Here is a 15,944-nt window from a genome sequence, read left to right as displayed (position 1 = left end):
TGGTTAGAGAAATAACCAGCAAATTGGGCTTGCTCTCCTAGACTGCTGGCTCCCTACAGCTGTGCACGGAGGCAACAAACCTCAGCCCAAGTTAGAGCTAAGGAAGGTGCATTCCTGCTGCAATACAGGTATTTTTAATGTAATAACATTTTCAAAAATCCTTTGTCTCTGTCTTGTGTCCCTATAGGAAGAGTGCCAGAATTATGTCCGAGTGCTGATTGTTTATGGCAAGAAGGTTTTCACCTGTGGTACCAATGCCTTTTCACCAGTGTGTTCCAGTCGACAGGTCTGTTCTGCCTCTTTTACATTGATAGAGAGGGTTGGATACATGCTCTGGGGAAGGACACTCATTTGGCAGGCTGTCATGGCTGCACAAAATATGTTCTAAATGTAGCTGACTGAAATTATGTTGGTTTTCTTCTTTGGGCTGCTTTGGGGCAATGACTGTGTCTGCAGTTGGGGAACAAAAAGTTCATGTTATGGGTGAGTTTGGTCTGGAGAAAGTGCTGCTCAGGTAAACCTTGTGTATGGCACTGAAAATGGGAAATATAGACAAGCTTAGCTCTGAGTACCTCCTGAGCGAAACACTTTAAAGTTTCTTTAAAATAAATTGCAAAACTCCCTTTGGGTTCAAGGGAGGCAGGAGCAGGTCCAGAAAAAATGTTTGTATGTTTTTTTAAGGCCAGTATGTATTCAGGAGGTGTCTACAGAAGATTAAAAACCTGCACTTGCACGAGGAGCACCTGATTACACCAAGGGGGTTTGGGCTTTATTGACTGGAGAATAACCCTCTGTACAAAGCAATAGGATCAGTGAGGCTCAGACACAACTTCTTACATTGGCAAATGTTGGCTGTAAAGAACAATTTTCAGTCATCACTAAGATTACATTCTCCTAGCTACCTGATTTTTAAAAATCAGGGATTTGCTCATAGGTACTCATGGGCAAACCAAATTCTTTGTACCATTAAGAAAGTCAGATGCTCTTTAAATTTTCTTCTCTCTCCTTTTAAATACAGGTAGGAAATCTCAGCAAAATCATTGACAGAATTAATGGAGTGGCTCGGTGCCCGTACGACCCTCGGCATAACTCGACAGCTGTGATTACATCACGGGGAGAACTCTATGCTGCAACTGTGATTGATTTTTCTGGACGGGATCCTGCTATTTACCGCAGCCTTGGAAATGTTCCCCCACTTAGGACAGCACAATACAACTCCAAATGGCTCAATGGTAAAGTCATGTGGGTCACATCTGAGCAAGAGATGTATTAAAGTCAGCTTGACAGGCTTGTAAATCTTTCTCTCTCTTTTCATATTGAGATCCAGAGTTATGATGGGGAAGGGCTTCCGGAGCAATAATCAATGCAGCTTAGAAGACATTGAAAAAGAGCCTGGAATTATTTCAGAAAAGTTGATTTAGAATATAGAAAGTGGGTCATATAGGCTACTTAACATAGATATGGGTCCCTGTCTTGTGAGATGACCAAATACATCATTTTAACAAGAAAACCACCCAAAGATTTGAAGATCAAAATCAACTTAAAGCATGGCATTGTTGACCCAGTTCTGCAGAGTGATAGGCACTCTTTACTTCCCCTGACTCAGCTGAAGATGCCTGGCTTCAGTGCCAGTGCAAGATCACTCCAAAAATGAGAAATTGCACAGCACGTTATGTTCCATATGAGTCCATGCTGATGTGGATTAATAGTTATTAAAAGCAGCTCTTACCCCAGTGTGAGAATACCCTGCATCAAGCAAGCTATAGAATTTCAACCAGCATCCCCTGCACTGAGTCCATACCTTCCAACTGGGGCAAAGCACTTCTAGTCTGAGCAGACTGTAGTGATGGAGACCCCAGTATTCCCCCTATCTCCTTTTACTCAGGTAATATGACCAGATATTTCAAATATTTCTATTAGATTTCAGGGCCTTTCAATTAAAGATAAGAGCAGTGGGACTGTGCACTCTCTGGAGCTTAATAAGATTGAGCTAGGCTTCTGCAGGCATCCTGAAGTCAATATGGAGATATGGAGTGCAAGGGAAAGGATGTCATCAGGAGAGACAGTGAATTAGGAACAAGAAGCATCATAGCCCATATACACTCATTGGAAACATGTTCCTGTTGTCTGTGCATGAATGCAAGATTCAGAAGGAAGCCACATTGGAACATGGGAGTCTAAGGAAGACAAACAGTAACTGAAGTTCTCGTATGTGACTGGAAAAACTCATGTGACTCTTGGATTTATAACCTTGTGCAGCATTGGTGACATTGGAGTAATTTTGTCCTGTTCTGGCCACTTTTCAACAAGAAACAGAAAACCTGAAGGTGATTCAGAGAAGAGCCATTCAGTGACTTGAAACTTGGAAAGCCTGCCTCACAGTGAGAGCCTTAAGGAGCTCAATTTATTTATCTTTCTGAAAAGGAGATAAAAGGTGTTTTGTTCATGATATGGAAGTACTTACATCAAGAGAAGATTTTGGAAAGGATAAAGTTCTTTAGTCTAGCAGACAAGTCATGGCAAGAACCTGTGATTGGAAGCTGAAAGCAGATAATGTCAAATGGGAAAAGAAGTACAGGTTGCAGCTGGGTCAGTCTTTAGTGATTTGAACAAGTCACTGAGGAAAGTGATGGATGTAAAGCCAGGTGACATTGTCCACTAATATCAGATCTCCTTTGAAAGATGTGGTCTAATTCTCCTGTTAGTTACAGGATCTGATGGTGGAATTACAGGGCCAAATTCTCTGGCTTGTGTTAGACAGAAGGTCAGGCTGGGGATCATAATGGTCCCTTTAAGGTTCATGGTTAGTTTGAAGAAGAAAGTTTGACAGGGGATGATTTGCAATGCCCTCCCCTCTGTACCATCATCTGCCTCCCAAACTTACCTTGCAGCAGAAGTGGGCTGCCTTTCTGTGTTCTCCTTTCATTCCTGGACTGCAGCTTTAAAGGAATCCTGTCCCTCCCTTTATTCTTCTTCCTTTGAGTACTACTCAGAAATGAACATTGTGGAAACACCCTATTAAACCAACAGGTTTGGGGAAGGTTTGTTTGTTTCGTCAAATATTATTCATTGGCCAAACTTTTCCTTTTACCAAAGAAACTTTTAGGATAAAAGACTGTACACTTTAAAGCTTTGTTATATCCCCAATTAAAATATTTATTACTAAACCTACTAAATTCAAAGTTCTTTTCAATTCTTGTGAAAATAATACCAAAAATTTTAGGAGAAAAAGCATTAAGGAGAGCACATTTCACTGCTGTCAGTTTCTGGCATGGTTTTGTTTTATGGACATAAGATAATCTTTTGTGCCTAGAAACTGTAAAGGTTTGATGATAAAAGCCAGATGTGACAGTGCTGGGAGAGTAGCTTGAATGTTTCAGTGCAGCTGTCTGGGGAATCGGGCGGATGCACGCAGCATATTTAACACATCATAAGGTCCACTTCAAAAGTGAATAGGTGAAGCAGCCCAATGGGGAGACTTTATCTTGTAAAATGAGTATAGGTACAAAGAATAGTCATGCATATGCAAAATGTTGAACTCTGCTTTCACTGAAATCAGTAGCAGCTTTGCCAATAAAGTGGAGAAAAATGGGACCTTTCCAAGATCTGAAAAAAGGTACTAGAGCTATATCCTCATATATCATTATTCCCATCTACTGTTTTTATGTCCTCTGCTGACTCCAAACTCCCTGTGGTCCCAGCTTTGACAGGCTGCATAAATGGAGCTGGCAGTGCAATGCATTGAGCAAGTCAGTGAGCATGGATTGATTTCTAACCTATATAAATCTCTTCAAATGTTTGTTTTTCAGAGCCTAACTTTATTGCTGCCTATGACATCGGCTTGTTCACCTACTTCTTCTTCCGTGAGAACGCGGTGGAACACGACTGTGGGAAAACAGTGTATTCCCGTGTGGCAAGGGTCTGCAAAAATGATATTGGAGGGAGGTTTTTGCTGGAGGACACATGGACAACTTTCATGAAGGCCAGGCTGAACTGCTCTCGTGCTGGAGAAATCCCTTTTTATTACAATGAATTGCAAAGCACCTTCTACCTTCCTGAGCAAGATCTGATCTACGGTGTCTTCACTACTAATGTGTGAGTTGCACTGGCTTTACTGCCCTTCCTCTAGTCCCAGCAGTCTGAGGCTGACAATGTATTGATTTCTTAGACAGTCTGAGCAATCATTTTTGAAAGATTGTTTGGTAAATGTGAAAGAATAGATAGATCTGTGTTATCCATCATGACAACATAGCCTTAGCACAGTGTTTTTAATCCATGGCTCACAGATTCCTGGAGTCCATAAAAGGTGACTGTGCAGTTTTAGGGTAACTTAATTTGATGCAAACCTGGGCATTGACAGACCTCAGACTTTTTGTAGGGACAGTCCAACTTGTATAGTTTAGAGAGATGATCTAAAAATGACCCAACAGAAACACATTAATTTCCAGCCAGGCTAATTGTCTGGACAATCTGACACATTTGTGTGAACGCTGGAGCTGACCCATGAGATGGACAGGTACACACACTTAGGAGAGAAGGGCTGGAAGGAGAAGAACGAGGCACATGGGATCACAACAGCCTAGACTGAAAACAACATCTATTGCAGTTGAACAGCACTGTAATAGCAAGGTCATGAGGGCCACAAGGCATTTAGCATTTCCAAGGCAGGATGGGGAGGTTTTACCTCTGCCAGACTGTTTGAGGTCCACAAATCAAAAGTAGTGATGGAACTCTCAGGGGAAGGTATGATTTCTGATACTTCATAATCACCTCTTCTTGGCTTGATATTGAAAAAACTTGTAATTGGAATGATTTAATGTAGCTGTGAAAGCAGAAAGGAGAAGAGGAGTTAATTAAAAAATATATTAAAAAACTCATAATGTATATTTTTAAGTCAGGAAAGCTCAAATAACTTTTTCTCCGATGCCTAAGGCTAGGATGATAAGTTTCAAGCTATAACCAGTCTGCATGGTATTGAGTTTCAATAATACATGTTCTCCAGGGGGGTGTTAGGCTGACGTGTAAACTGGAGAATGAAAATCTGAGTAGTTACTCCATATGGCAAATGCTCAAAGTGCCTTCCTTGTGCTAGGCAGCCAACTTGTTTGGGGTTTTTGTGTGCAGTCCTGTCCAATATGAATAAGGGCCTGTTCCCAGGGAGCCCACAGAAAACCAAAGCAGTGAAGCCCTGCTGAAGTACAAACCCTCCTGTTTTAATGTGTCACCTGCTGGTGTGACAGGGCTTGAACTTCAGCCCTTGAAGTCACAAAGCATCAGCCCCAACTCCTTGAGCTAAAGCACTGTTGAGAGCCTCACTGTGAGTCAACAGAGCCTGAATGTTCTTCCCCCTCTGTAAATTCCAAGAAATAGGTAAGTGTTTGGCCACCCTCATCCTCTTCCATCTTTTGTTTCTGTTCCATTGCCAATGTCAGTCAAAGTGAGCCAGCAGAGAAGCAACTAGAAAAAATAAACACGATTGAGCACTGCACCTTGACTGTGGGCTAGGGGAAGAACTGTCCTCAGATTGAAAGGCACATGAGTCATTCTTTAAAAACATTTAAAGGATATTTGCCAAACTTCCGAAACATTAAAAGGAAATCTGGCTACTTCTTTGGGCACTTGAGCTGACCCCCACTTTTTTTTTTTTTTTGCTGTTGGGGAGGACTTCTGTGCCCATAGTGATAATGTTTTATCTATCCATTTGCCCATTCATCCAGCCAAGAATGGAAGCTGGAAATGAGAAAATTATTATTTTATTTATCAAATTGGTGATGTATTTGAACAATCAAAGGGGAGACATAGACTAGCTTTGGCTGGGACAGTGCTCTCCTGCTGTGTCCATCTCCCAAGTTTAACATGACATGTGATGAGTGTTACCTGTCTCCTCAGTGGACACTTGAGCATTTTTTGTACATCAGGGATGTAGGATCTCTCTTTTATCTTCTGAATATAATATAATATAATACGCAACATTTGTGTAATTGAAGAAATTAGTAATTGATAACAGCTGAAGTTAGATCAAATAGCATTTTGGGTGCACAACATAGTGTTCTTTTAAAAGTTCAAAGAGAAAATGTTCCAATTTGTCATCCAACTAGAGAAATAATGGTAATTATTCTTTTAACTTTCACTAGGACTTATATCATGATACATGAGCTCTGCATACCAAAGAGGGTTAATTTATGCGCCAGTCTGAGTTTCTTTGTGATAAAATGCCAATGCAACTAAGAACTATGTTTTTTGGGTTTTTTTTTTTAATGATGTTTACAGGTATTTTTACTTTGGAAGGTTCATGTTTATGAATTTAGGGTCATCTTATAAAAAAAGGGAATCAGTGGTTGTAGCAACACCCACGTATAGATTTATTGCTTCATGTTATGTTATACCCAGCTGAATCAGTGGGAAACAGAGCTTTTGGGGGGAAGCTAGTGATGAAATATTTAAGATGTTTTTATTAAAATTTTCTGGGAGGTAATAGTGACAATGTTAAAACCTCTTTGAACTTAACCCATTCTTTAAACCAGCTAGTTAGTCACAGGAGGTAGGAGGTGGGAATAAAGGAAGTTGCACTTCACACCAAAACACAGGGGCCAGCTGCATCAGTTGATGTCAATGGCTTGAGACTGGGATCAAACTTTTCATAAGGAGGGATGGGAAATATGCCAGACCACAGATGGAAAAGAAAATGGTCCACAGATTTAATGGAAAACCTCTTTCCTTTCTCCTTTCCAGCAAAGAGAAAAGGTTAAACTATGAAGTCCTTAGCAGAGCCCTAAAAATATTCTTTTTTTTCTCTTTCTTTTAAGTATTTTCATTAGACTAGTGGAATTTTATTCTTTCTTTTCCTTTTTCATTTTCTCCCTCATTGTCTTTTTTTTTCCTGTGTGCGCCTCGAGGCATTTACTTGTCATCCATCATTAGGTTTGTCTTAAAAGCTGCTGTCTGTGAGCATGCACTGCATCAGCAGTGTTCAGACAAAAGTGGAGAAAGGTTTGCCTGGCATTGCTTTGACATGTTCAAAGTGAGCTACTCCATCATTCTGGGGATGCAAGGGGCAGGGGGGAGCAGAGAATGGGAAGGCAAAGCAGGAAGTTCTTCCTGATGTTGTATTGCTAGGAAGAAATATGCTGTGAAAGAATCTGTTCTTCTGCTTTCCAGCCTGGAATGGTGAAGAAAGGCTTTTTTTGTGTGTGCAAGAGGGTGTAATTATTGGTTTAGTTTAAAAAAAAAAAAAGGCAAAAAAGTGTTCTTTTCAGGGAATTCAAATTGCCTTAATTAGCAAAAAGATTCATACAGAAGGGCTTGGGTTATTTAAAAGGCACCGTGATGAATCAGTCTCTCATGCTGGCCCTATTTTTAGTTTTATTTTGATATCTTTTTCTCTAAACCTTGTAGTTTTTCTAAAAAAAAAAAAAAAAGGAGGGGGAGGAGGGAAGAACTGGGAGCAGGTTTGAATTTCAGGTCATCACTTATCAAATGTCCCTCTGAGTCAGTTTTGTTGAGGTCACCATCTAGGAAGTGCCCTCCAACCCTCTTGAGGCAGGAGGAGATGAGCTGGCTCAGGACCCTGCAGAAGTGAGTCCTCCTGGAGTGAAATGGAACAGCAAAGGCCAATGATCTGTGTGCAGTGTGACTGGGCAGCCCAGCATCCCTGAAACACACTCCTTGCCAAAGAGTCCTTCCCACACAGCATTTCCCTCACTGTGCTGTGCCTCCCTGGCTGAGTGTGCTTGAAGAGTCTGCCCCAGACAGATCCTCTTCCCACCTGGGAACACACAGAAGTGAACTGTGGTCATTGAAAACAGAGGTTTTCGTGAATTAACAAGACCTTTTTGCATGCTGAGCTGCTGTCAGAACCAGCTGGTTTGTCACTGACACCTTTTCCCTTCCACTGCACGTATATAAATATAATCCTAGGTGATATATTTTGTAGCTGAAGATTTCAGGAACCTATAGAACCAGAATTTCACCTTGAGAAACAACAAGAGATTAAAAATTAGCTGGCTTGTAATCAATAAAGATAGATAGGTTGTTAAAAAATAAAAGTAAAACCAGACACACATAATCCATGCAAATTAAACTGTATTCACCTTTCTTGTCAGAACTGCTTCCATGGCCCTTAAATCTCTGACATTTTAAAACCAAACTTTAAATTCATTCTCAAAATTGTCACGCAAGTCATCTGCATTTTACAGTTTATTTATTTATTTATTTATACTCCCTGTGAGATTGGTATCACTGTACATCTACCTAGCAATTTACATGTATTTTATTTGAGTGGAGTTTGATGTCTGTTATGATGAAAATGTCAATGTTCTAATGATTAAATTGATTTTTTTCCCCTCCCCTTTTCCAGAAACAGCATAGCTGCCTCAGCAGTGTGTGCCTTCAATCTGAGTGCCATTACTCAGGCATTTAATGGCCCCTTCCGCTACCAAGAAAACCCAAGATCAGCCTGGCTGCCAACATTAAATCCCATCCCCAATTTCCAGGTACTGCTCTTGCCCTTCTGTTTGCTGCAGTCCCTCTGATGTTCTGTCCCTTCACTGCGTTGATTTGTGTAGGGCTCATTTCTCCAGGTAGACCCACGGTACAGATAAATTGTATTTCTCCATATTTATGAGTGTTTTAGTCTGTGGAACTCCTTGCCACAGAATTCATGGCAAAAATTGAATGGTTTAAGGAATAATAAAAATGTTCTGGGTTTTTTATAATAATGAATGATTTAAATCTCTGTTGCACTTATCACTGGCACGTGAGCTCTGAGGATGTGATTCTCACAAGAGGACATAAGGCATGTCCCTACTAGAACTGGGAAGGATTGAAAGCTGAAGCTGGACAAAGTCAAACTAGAATGGAGACAATCTATATTTTTTAAACAAGAAAGGTAATTAACCACTGTGACTCTGCAAGGAAGTGATGAATTTTCCATCACTTGATAGGGCCCCTAAGGCTACCAGTGCTTCAGTGGAAGATGAATGACTTTCTAACACATGGTAGCTTAGCCAGAAGCCATGGACATGTTGCCACAGTAACTGGTGGAAGGGGACACTTGAGGATTGTCACAGGATTGTTCCTTCTCTTTTTAAAAATCTTTGAGTTTATGAATGAGCAACTTTCCAGGATTATCAGTTAAAGCAATTTTGAAAATTATGAAACAGCTTCAGTTGCTTTATCATCAGATCCAGTCAGTGTGGGGCAGAGTATGTGTATGACAGCCCTGACAACCCTGAGTCTTCTGGACCATGAGCCCATTTTACAGCTCAGCTCCTTCCCAGCAGGGGAATCCTGGGTAGGATGGACTTGTCTTCCTGTCCTTGCTTCCCCATGGCAAATCCTTTCAGCCTGATTTTCTGAATCTGGCTCTCCTTTATTATGGCAAATGTGCTGAGGCTGCCTGCAAGTGCCGTCTGCCTTCAAACTGGTGATGTCAAGGACCTTCCAAAAAGAAATCTACAGTCGCCTGAAATCACAGCAAGAGCAGATGGGAGACAGGTCTCTGCTGCAGGCAGGGACAGCCTTGTCTTCCTGCTGAGGAACCTGATTTCTTCTCCTGAATTCCCTCTTGGCACCTGACTGAGGGCTCCTCCCCGTATGAGGTGGGACAGGCTTGGCCTCTTTATCACCCTCTCAGCTTGGTGCACGCAAAACCAAGAAACAAAGCCCTGCTGAAGGTCCAGCCATGCCCAAACATAGCCAGGTTTTTGTTGTTGTCCTTGGTTTGGTTTATTTTTTTAATTTAAAGGGAATATTAAGGCAAACTGAGAATCAAGGACTTTCTGTCCCTTGCTAGGCTAACCCAGAAGGAATAGTAAAGGACTTTGGAAGGCATTTCCATGTAGAGAAAAGTATCAGATAAAATGTGGAGTGTAAAGATTGCAGCAGCAAGATGAAAGAAAAGGGTTAGAGGAAAATAAGGAAAGGAAAAAGGAGGTATGTGGTAGACAAAAGAAGATTGCAAGAAGAGATTAAGATGTTTTTCAAGTACAGAAGGAACAAGAGGTCAGTGAGGAACCTTAAGGAGATGACAAGGTTAATTTAGTGACAGAAGAGGCAGATATTGCAAAAACATTAAATTAATTTTTGTGCCTCAGTGTTCACAAAGAAAGATGAGGGAAGCATGCCAGAACTTTTTTTCTTGCAGAGAGGAAGGAGAAATACTGAAGGATGCAGAAGACCAGGACAGTACAGATAATCAGGAAATTAGAACAAAACAACATTAAACCAAATCAGAGGGATGCTGCGTCAGCACATGAGCTGCCAATAGACCAAAAGAATTATCTGTGACTTGCTGAGAACAGAAAACAAAACCAACAATGACATTCCTGCTACTGGGACTCCTTTTAGGTGATGCAATAGAAGGAAAAGTGAATGGGGAGAAAAGTATCCAAAGGAAGACAGTGCTGAGAACAAGAAGGAGCATAGGATACAACAAAAGAGAGAGACCTAAGAACTCTTTGGAATCTGGGATGAGTCATGAACTAAAAAAAGATGATTGCCATAGAAAAAAGCATTAAAACCCACCTGAGGACACATAAAAACCCACAGATGTTTCCTTAGTCTGGCTATTCAGGAAGATGCTTAAATTGATTAAAGAGTGACCATGTTCATAGGTTGTGAGAATCAACATAACTGTTCTCCTAGTTCACACAACCTCTAGACTATTGTAAAGCTTAGTACACCAGCCACTGGAATCCATATTTACTGTGTGAATGTGTGTTAAATCCCTGACAACATTTTAGCACATAGTGGGAGAAGGGCTGCTTGGTGCACCCAGGAAAGGCAGCGATACCACCAAGGGTTGCTGTGATGTGCATGGAGAGTGTGCACATGGGAAATTTGTACACTGCAGCTCAACTGCTGTAAATCAGCATCCTCATTCTCAGTGTTCTGACTTTTCTTCAAGGAAAGCCCAAACACCTGGATCCAAAATGAAGAAAAATAAACGTGTAGGATTTTATTTCTAGTGAAATTGCTCAGGTGTGAGTTTCATTTAGTGAGTAGTGAAGTTGTTCATCGACTGAGTATGGGTCTTGGCAGGATTTAGTTGTACCACTGTCTCCCATGGTCTTGGGAAGATAAATAACCAGTCACCCTGCTGCCTTTTGGAGTGATAAATTTTTTGCCCTCCAGGCATGATATTATGGGGAAGAGTGAGATCCAGCCCTAACAACTGACATGGACTAAAAAAGTAGCACTGGCTTTTGAAAATATTGAGTTCTAGAGATTAATCTAAGATGGCAACTCAGGCTTTAAAATGCATTATCCACTGGTTTAAAAGACACAAGATGTGCTGTTTTTCTTCCCCGTTCTTGCTGTACAAGGGAATTGAGTCCTGTTTCAGTGCCTCCCTTGGTGCTGGAGGATGGGTCATGGCTTGATCTGCCATTTGCTGTTAGGAGAAAAGGGGTGGGGGGAGCTTATTGTGAACCTGCCTTGCTTCAGATCCTGCAGATTCCCCCTGTCCAGAGGGAAGCACATCAAAGAAAAGCAATGTGGCAAGTTTAGCTCTTTTATGCAAAACCAGTCCATTTTTAGGTTTTTTAAACTCCAGGTTTTGTTCATTGTACAGACTGACATGCTAGGTAGTGTCTGAAATATTTTAAGGATTTATCACCACAAAAACTTTCTCTCCACTGCTACCTTTAAATGTTTCTACAACTAGTTTTAATTCTTTCTTTTTCTCCATGGTTTGTTGAAGGCTTTAGCCCTTCTGTTGTGCTGGTTGAGGGTATCACAAGGGAATGAAACTCCACATTGCTGGTCAGTGGACCTAGGAGAAAAGTTTTCATAGAGGGGCCTAAAGGCCAAATCTGGGCTAAGGACCTATGATCAGGCTGCGTGCCTGATCCTGTGACCCTCACACAGACCCACCTCCCCAGGAAATCAACAGGACATGAGTTTCCATGCTGGGCTGGGTAGATGATGCACTTTCTGAAATGCAGTCTCTGTATTTAGTGTGGCACACTGAACGATGACAGCCCTAACGAGAACCTGACGGAGAGAGTGCTGCAGGATGCTCAGCGCCTGTTCCTGATGAACGACGTGGTGCAGCCAGTGACCGTGGATCCCTACGTGACTCAGGACAGCATTCGCTTCTCCAAACTGGTGGTTGATATTGTTCAGGGGAAGGACACCCTCTACCACGTCATGTATATTGGAACAGGTAAGAGCGTGAGGGCTTCCAACAGTTCCTCCTGCTTGCTTGTAGACCTAGCAGCCCTGGGAGCCCAATTGGGAAGTCCTTACACAGTTGTCATTCAATATGATTTTGGTACAAAACTGCATGGAAGTTGTTTGCCAGAGTAAATTAAAAACAGGATGGAAGACTTGAGGCAGAGTCCCAAGTGATCAGACTATAAATCTCCATTGTGTTTAAAAAGAACAATAACATTTTCTCCCTCTAATAAAAACATATTTCAACTAATCAGGCTAATAAATAACAGGGAGGAAGAGCAGAAGTGGCTGGAATGCTCATGTGGTTTCATGCATGTCAGTTGCCTCTCAGTGCTATGACAGACCCATCTCTAAATACGCAATAATAATGTATAGCCTCCAGGCTTGCCCAGGGACTTAATTGTGTCTTTCTTTGCACTTTCATGGCCCTGCTGATGTATGGCTCCCAGTGCTTTTGGGAATGGGCATGCACTGAAGTTTAAGGCAGATAGGGAAGCTGAGTGCTTTTTTTGTGGGAACATAGCAAGCCAGTGGTAGAATTAAGTGTATGATTTAGGCTCTTGATTTTGACTTCCATCCACTAATTAGCAGAACATGTTGCCTCTTCTGAAAAGCACAGGTATCTTGGATAAGTGAAAATGCTGAAGAAGGACAAAGTGTTATAAATGGTTGTCTTAGCCCATAGTAATACTAATGATAGAGGTTAAATTAAATAGTTTGATTAATCAGAGCATATGGCCAGCCTCATGGGTATAATGTTGTTATCCTCTGCAGCAGAAGCTTTGACTTTAGAATAAGATGGATAGTTTCCATAAGTGTTCATTTAATCCCACATCTGAATGCAGAGTCATTGCCTTATTCTCATGTTTAGGAGAAGGGAACTTCAGGACTGTGTTATAATTTATCTAACTTTTACCGCCACTTATTTCAAAAGTGGTCATCTTGGTTTATTATTTATATGTTCTAGCAACACTCCCTGTATGGGAACTCCATGAGCGTTGATTATGTTGAGAAGATTGTACTTAAATGGAAATACAACACGATTCTGCCAATATGATATCTTGATATTTAAAGTGAGGGGTCCAAGCTACAAAGCCTTTACAGAAAGTTGGAATACTTTCTGCCTCATATCATTAGTGTAGAAAGGTCCAATGCCATAACCTTAACTACTTACTCATGTTTGCTTTGTGGCCCTGGTTAGTGGTGGCTGAAGAGTAAGATCTGCTGAAAATGTTTAAACCTGTGAAATGCTTCAGTAGAGGCAGCCCTGAGCACAAACTCAGTCCTGAGACTAACTGAGCCCAAACTTTTGTCTTGTTCCAAATGTGGGTGAAAGGGAAACTTCACATGGTGGCCAACCCCAACATTATAAATTGCTGAGCTTTGGCACCAGTGCAGAAGTTACTGGAACAGAAAGATTAAGTTTCATGAGCCATCCGGCTGACAGTCCTCTTGGGGGTTTCAGTGAAAAGTGGTGTGCATTAATCTCCCACAGTTTAGCAGATCTTTAAATTGTTTATCTAAGAGCACTGTGAGCACAAACATGTATGTTTCTGTGTATGCACTCCTCATGCCATAACATCCCCTTGTCAAGCTGACTTCTTCCAGGAAGAGGATCAATTAGGTCTGTGACCCATGCAGTCATTATGGAGGCCTCAGAGATTTCCAGCAGGGCTGCTGCATCTGTTGTCATTTGTCATGACATCAAATCACACTGATCTGCTCCATAACCCAATAGAAATACAGACTAAAGGCACCAGAAATGATTCTTGCCATCCTGGGTCACCTTGCTCTGTAACTCTCTGGTAACGGGACCAGACTCCTCTGCCTCAGTGCTCCAGCTGGGAAAAACTGCCAGGTGCTCACTGTCCAGATGGTTCACATCCTTCTGAATTCCCATTTAAGTGCATTCTCAGGTGGTTTCTGCTGAGATTGTAACAATGTAGCTGGAGCTCTCTACCAAGGGCAGCAGGTGACCCAGAACTAGGTTAAACCAGCTCTGTAAAGGTGACACTAACATTTCCCTCTTTAGGCAGGTATGAAATGAAGCCACTGCCTCTAAAATTTACTTGTGCCTTGTTTCTTGTTCTATTAGAGTATGGCACCATCCTGAAGGCCCTTTCTACCACCAACCGGAGTCTGAGGAGTTGTTATTTAGAGGAAATGCAGATCCTCCCTGATGGACAACAGGAAGCAATCAAGAGTCTCCAAATCCTACACAGCGACAGGTCGCTCTTTGTGGGTCTAAATAATGGAGTGCTAAAAATTCCTTTGGAGAGATGCTCCATGTACAGAACAGAAGGGTAAGTAAATTTACAGCTCTAATAGATCCCTGCTGGAGTGCATCTCCTTACAGATACATGCATAACAGGAGCAATGAGGATAAGCAATATAAGCTTTTTTTTTTTTTTGGTAAATGTTAATTACTCCTCTTCAGAAATTAATCATATGTTTACCAAGTACGGGTTTACAATATTTACTTCTGTTTTTGTGGGGGTTTTTTTTAATATCATATTATAGTGTTGTCTTTATTAAGTCCATGTGTTTTCCTGGTGGTTCTTATTGGCAGTATGGCTGAGGGTTTTTGAATTTGGGTTGCAGCCAGGCTTTCCTTGCTTATTGGAGTGATCACCTCTCAAACATAGGATTAGGCAGGGCTGGGCTCTGTGGCAACTTGTTATTGCTTTTGGAAATCAACAGTTCATCTCCATTATGTGTGACACCTCTTACACCTGGATAGATTCTGTGCCTTGATTGTACCTTATAAAGGGAGTAGGAAAAATGACTTTTTCTAATTGTCTGCCTTGGCTCCAGAGCAGTCTTCCACACAGGACTGTAGAAGGTTTTTGCATCCAAATGGTGCCTCTCCATTTGAGCAGGTGAAAGTGTGATAGCAGCTGTTTGAGACAGATGCTGAAATATTCTCACTGGGTGCTGTGGGCATTTACTTGTTTACATCTCTTGAAAATACTTTTCCTTCTCCTCTCATGCTTTTGCCTTGCTTCTCTCTGTGAGAGTTTTGTAGTTTTGTGTGAAACTGATGTCCTCTGTGCTAGACAAGAGGAAGGATTTTGTTAGCAGCATTTAAACAGATTCCCTCTTCCATGGCCTACTTCAAGATGTCCCTGTTCTCCTGCCAAAAAAGCTGATATAGAAAATGTCACCATAACTTTATTTTCAACAAGTAGAGTTTATCTATCAGCTTGTCTAAATCCATGCATGTCTAAAACAGACGGACACAAAAGTGTTTAGTAAGAGAAAAAACCACAGCTGGAAAATGCCATCCTGTCCTTAGCCCTTAAAAGCAGAGATTTTAAAAGGTAGAACATAACAGCTGTCCTTTTCAGGCTGTCCTGTAGTCTCAGTCTGAGAATATTTATGTGTGTATACATATATATGATCCAGTTTCAAGAGAAATGAGTTCTTCCTTTCCTTTTCCCTTCCTAATCTTAAGTTCAGCTTTCCAATAATTTATAGATGCTGTCCTATTTTCAGCCTGCCCAAGTACTTTCTATGACACTTCCATTAAAATTCAAATGTTGAAGGTTTGCTGAATTGCCTTAAAATGGGGCAAGCTAGAAAAAAGAAGTGGCTGGAGAGCAGACAGGTGGGGTATCTCACAGGACCACCACATTTAGGTCCTGGAGGCTGCAGAGCAGCCTTGTATAAGCTTATCCCAGCAAAACAAAAACCTGTCCTCACAGAGGTTCCCTTGCTTGCTGGTGACCAAAAGCAGCCTCAGTTTTATGCGCTGTATGGCACTGAGG

The 15,944-nt window shown here is 41.4% G+C and overlaps 1 protein-coding gene across 1 annotated transcript in view; it reads left to right on the top strand.

Annotated features, from left to right (window-relative positions):
- SEMA5B (semaphorin 5B) overlaps window positions 1-15,944 on the top strand; it is a 201,912-nt gene that overhangs the window by 132,915 nt on the left and 53,053 nt on the right. Inside the window, exons 8-13 of the mRNA XM_054278238.1 lie at window positions 188-286; window positions 1,019-1,232; window positions 3,810-4,095; window positions 8,357-8,492; window positions 11,959-12,166; window positions 14,273-14,480. Coding sequence (XP_054134213.1) covers window positions 188-286; window positions 1,019-1,232; window positions 3,810-4,095; window positions 8,357-8,492; window positions 11,959-12,166; window positions 14,273-14,480 — 1,151 coding nt within the window. The remainder of the gene's footprint in view (window positions 1-187; window positions 287-1,018; window positions 1,233-3,809; window positions 4,096-8,356; window positions 8,493-11,958; window positions 12,167-14,272; window positions 14,481-15,944) is intronic.

This window comes from Melozone crissalis, unplaced genomic scaffold (assembly GCF_028551555.1).
Source record: "Melozone crissalis strain CALT ecotype California unplaced genomic scaffold, PUWL_Pcris_2 ptg000023l_1, whole genome shotgun sequence".
In the NCBI taxonomy this organism is placed as follows: domain Eukaryota; kingdom Metazoa; phylum Chordata; class Aves; order Passeriformes; family Passerellidae; genus Melozone; species Melozone crissalis.
The sequence above is the reverse complement of the archived record's forward strand: the minus strand, read 5'-3'. Positions and strand labels throughout refer to the sequence as shown.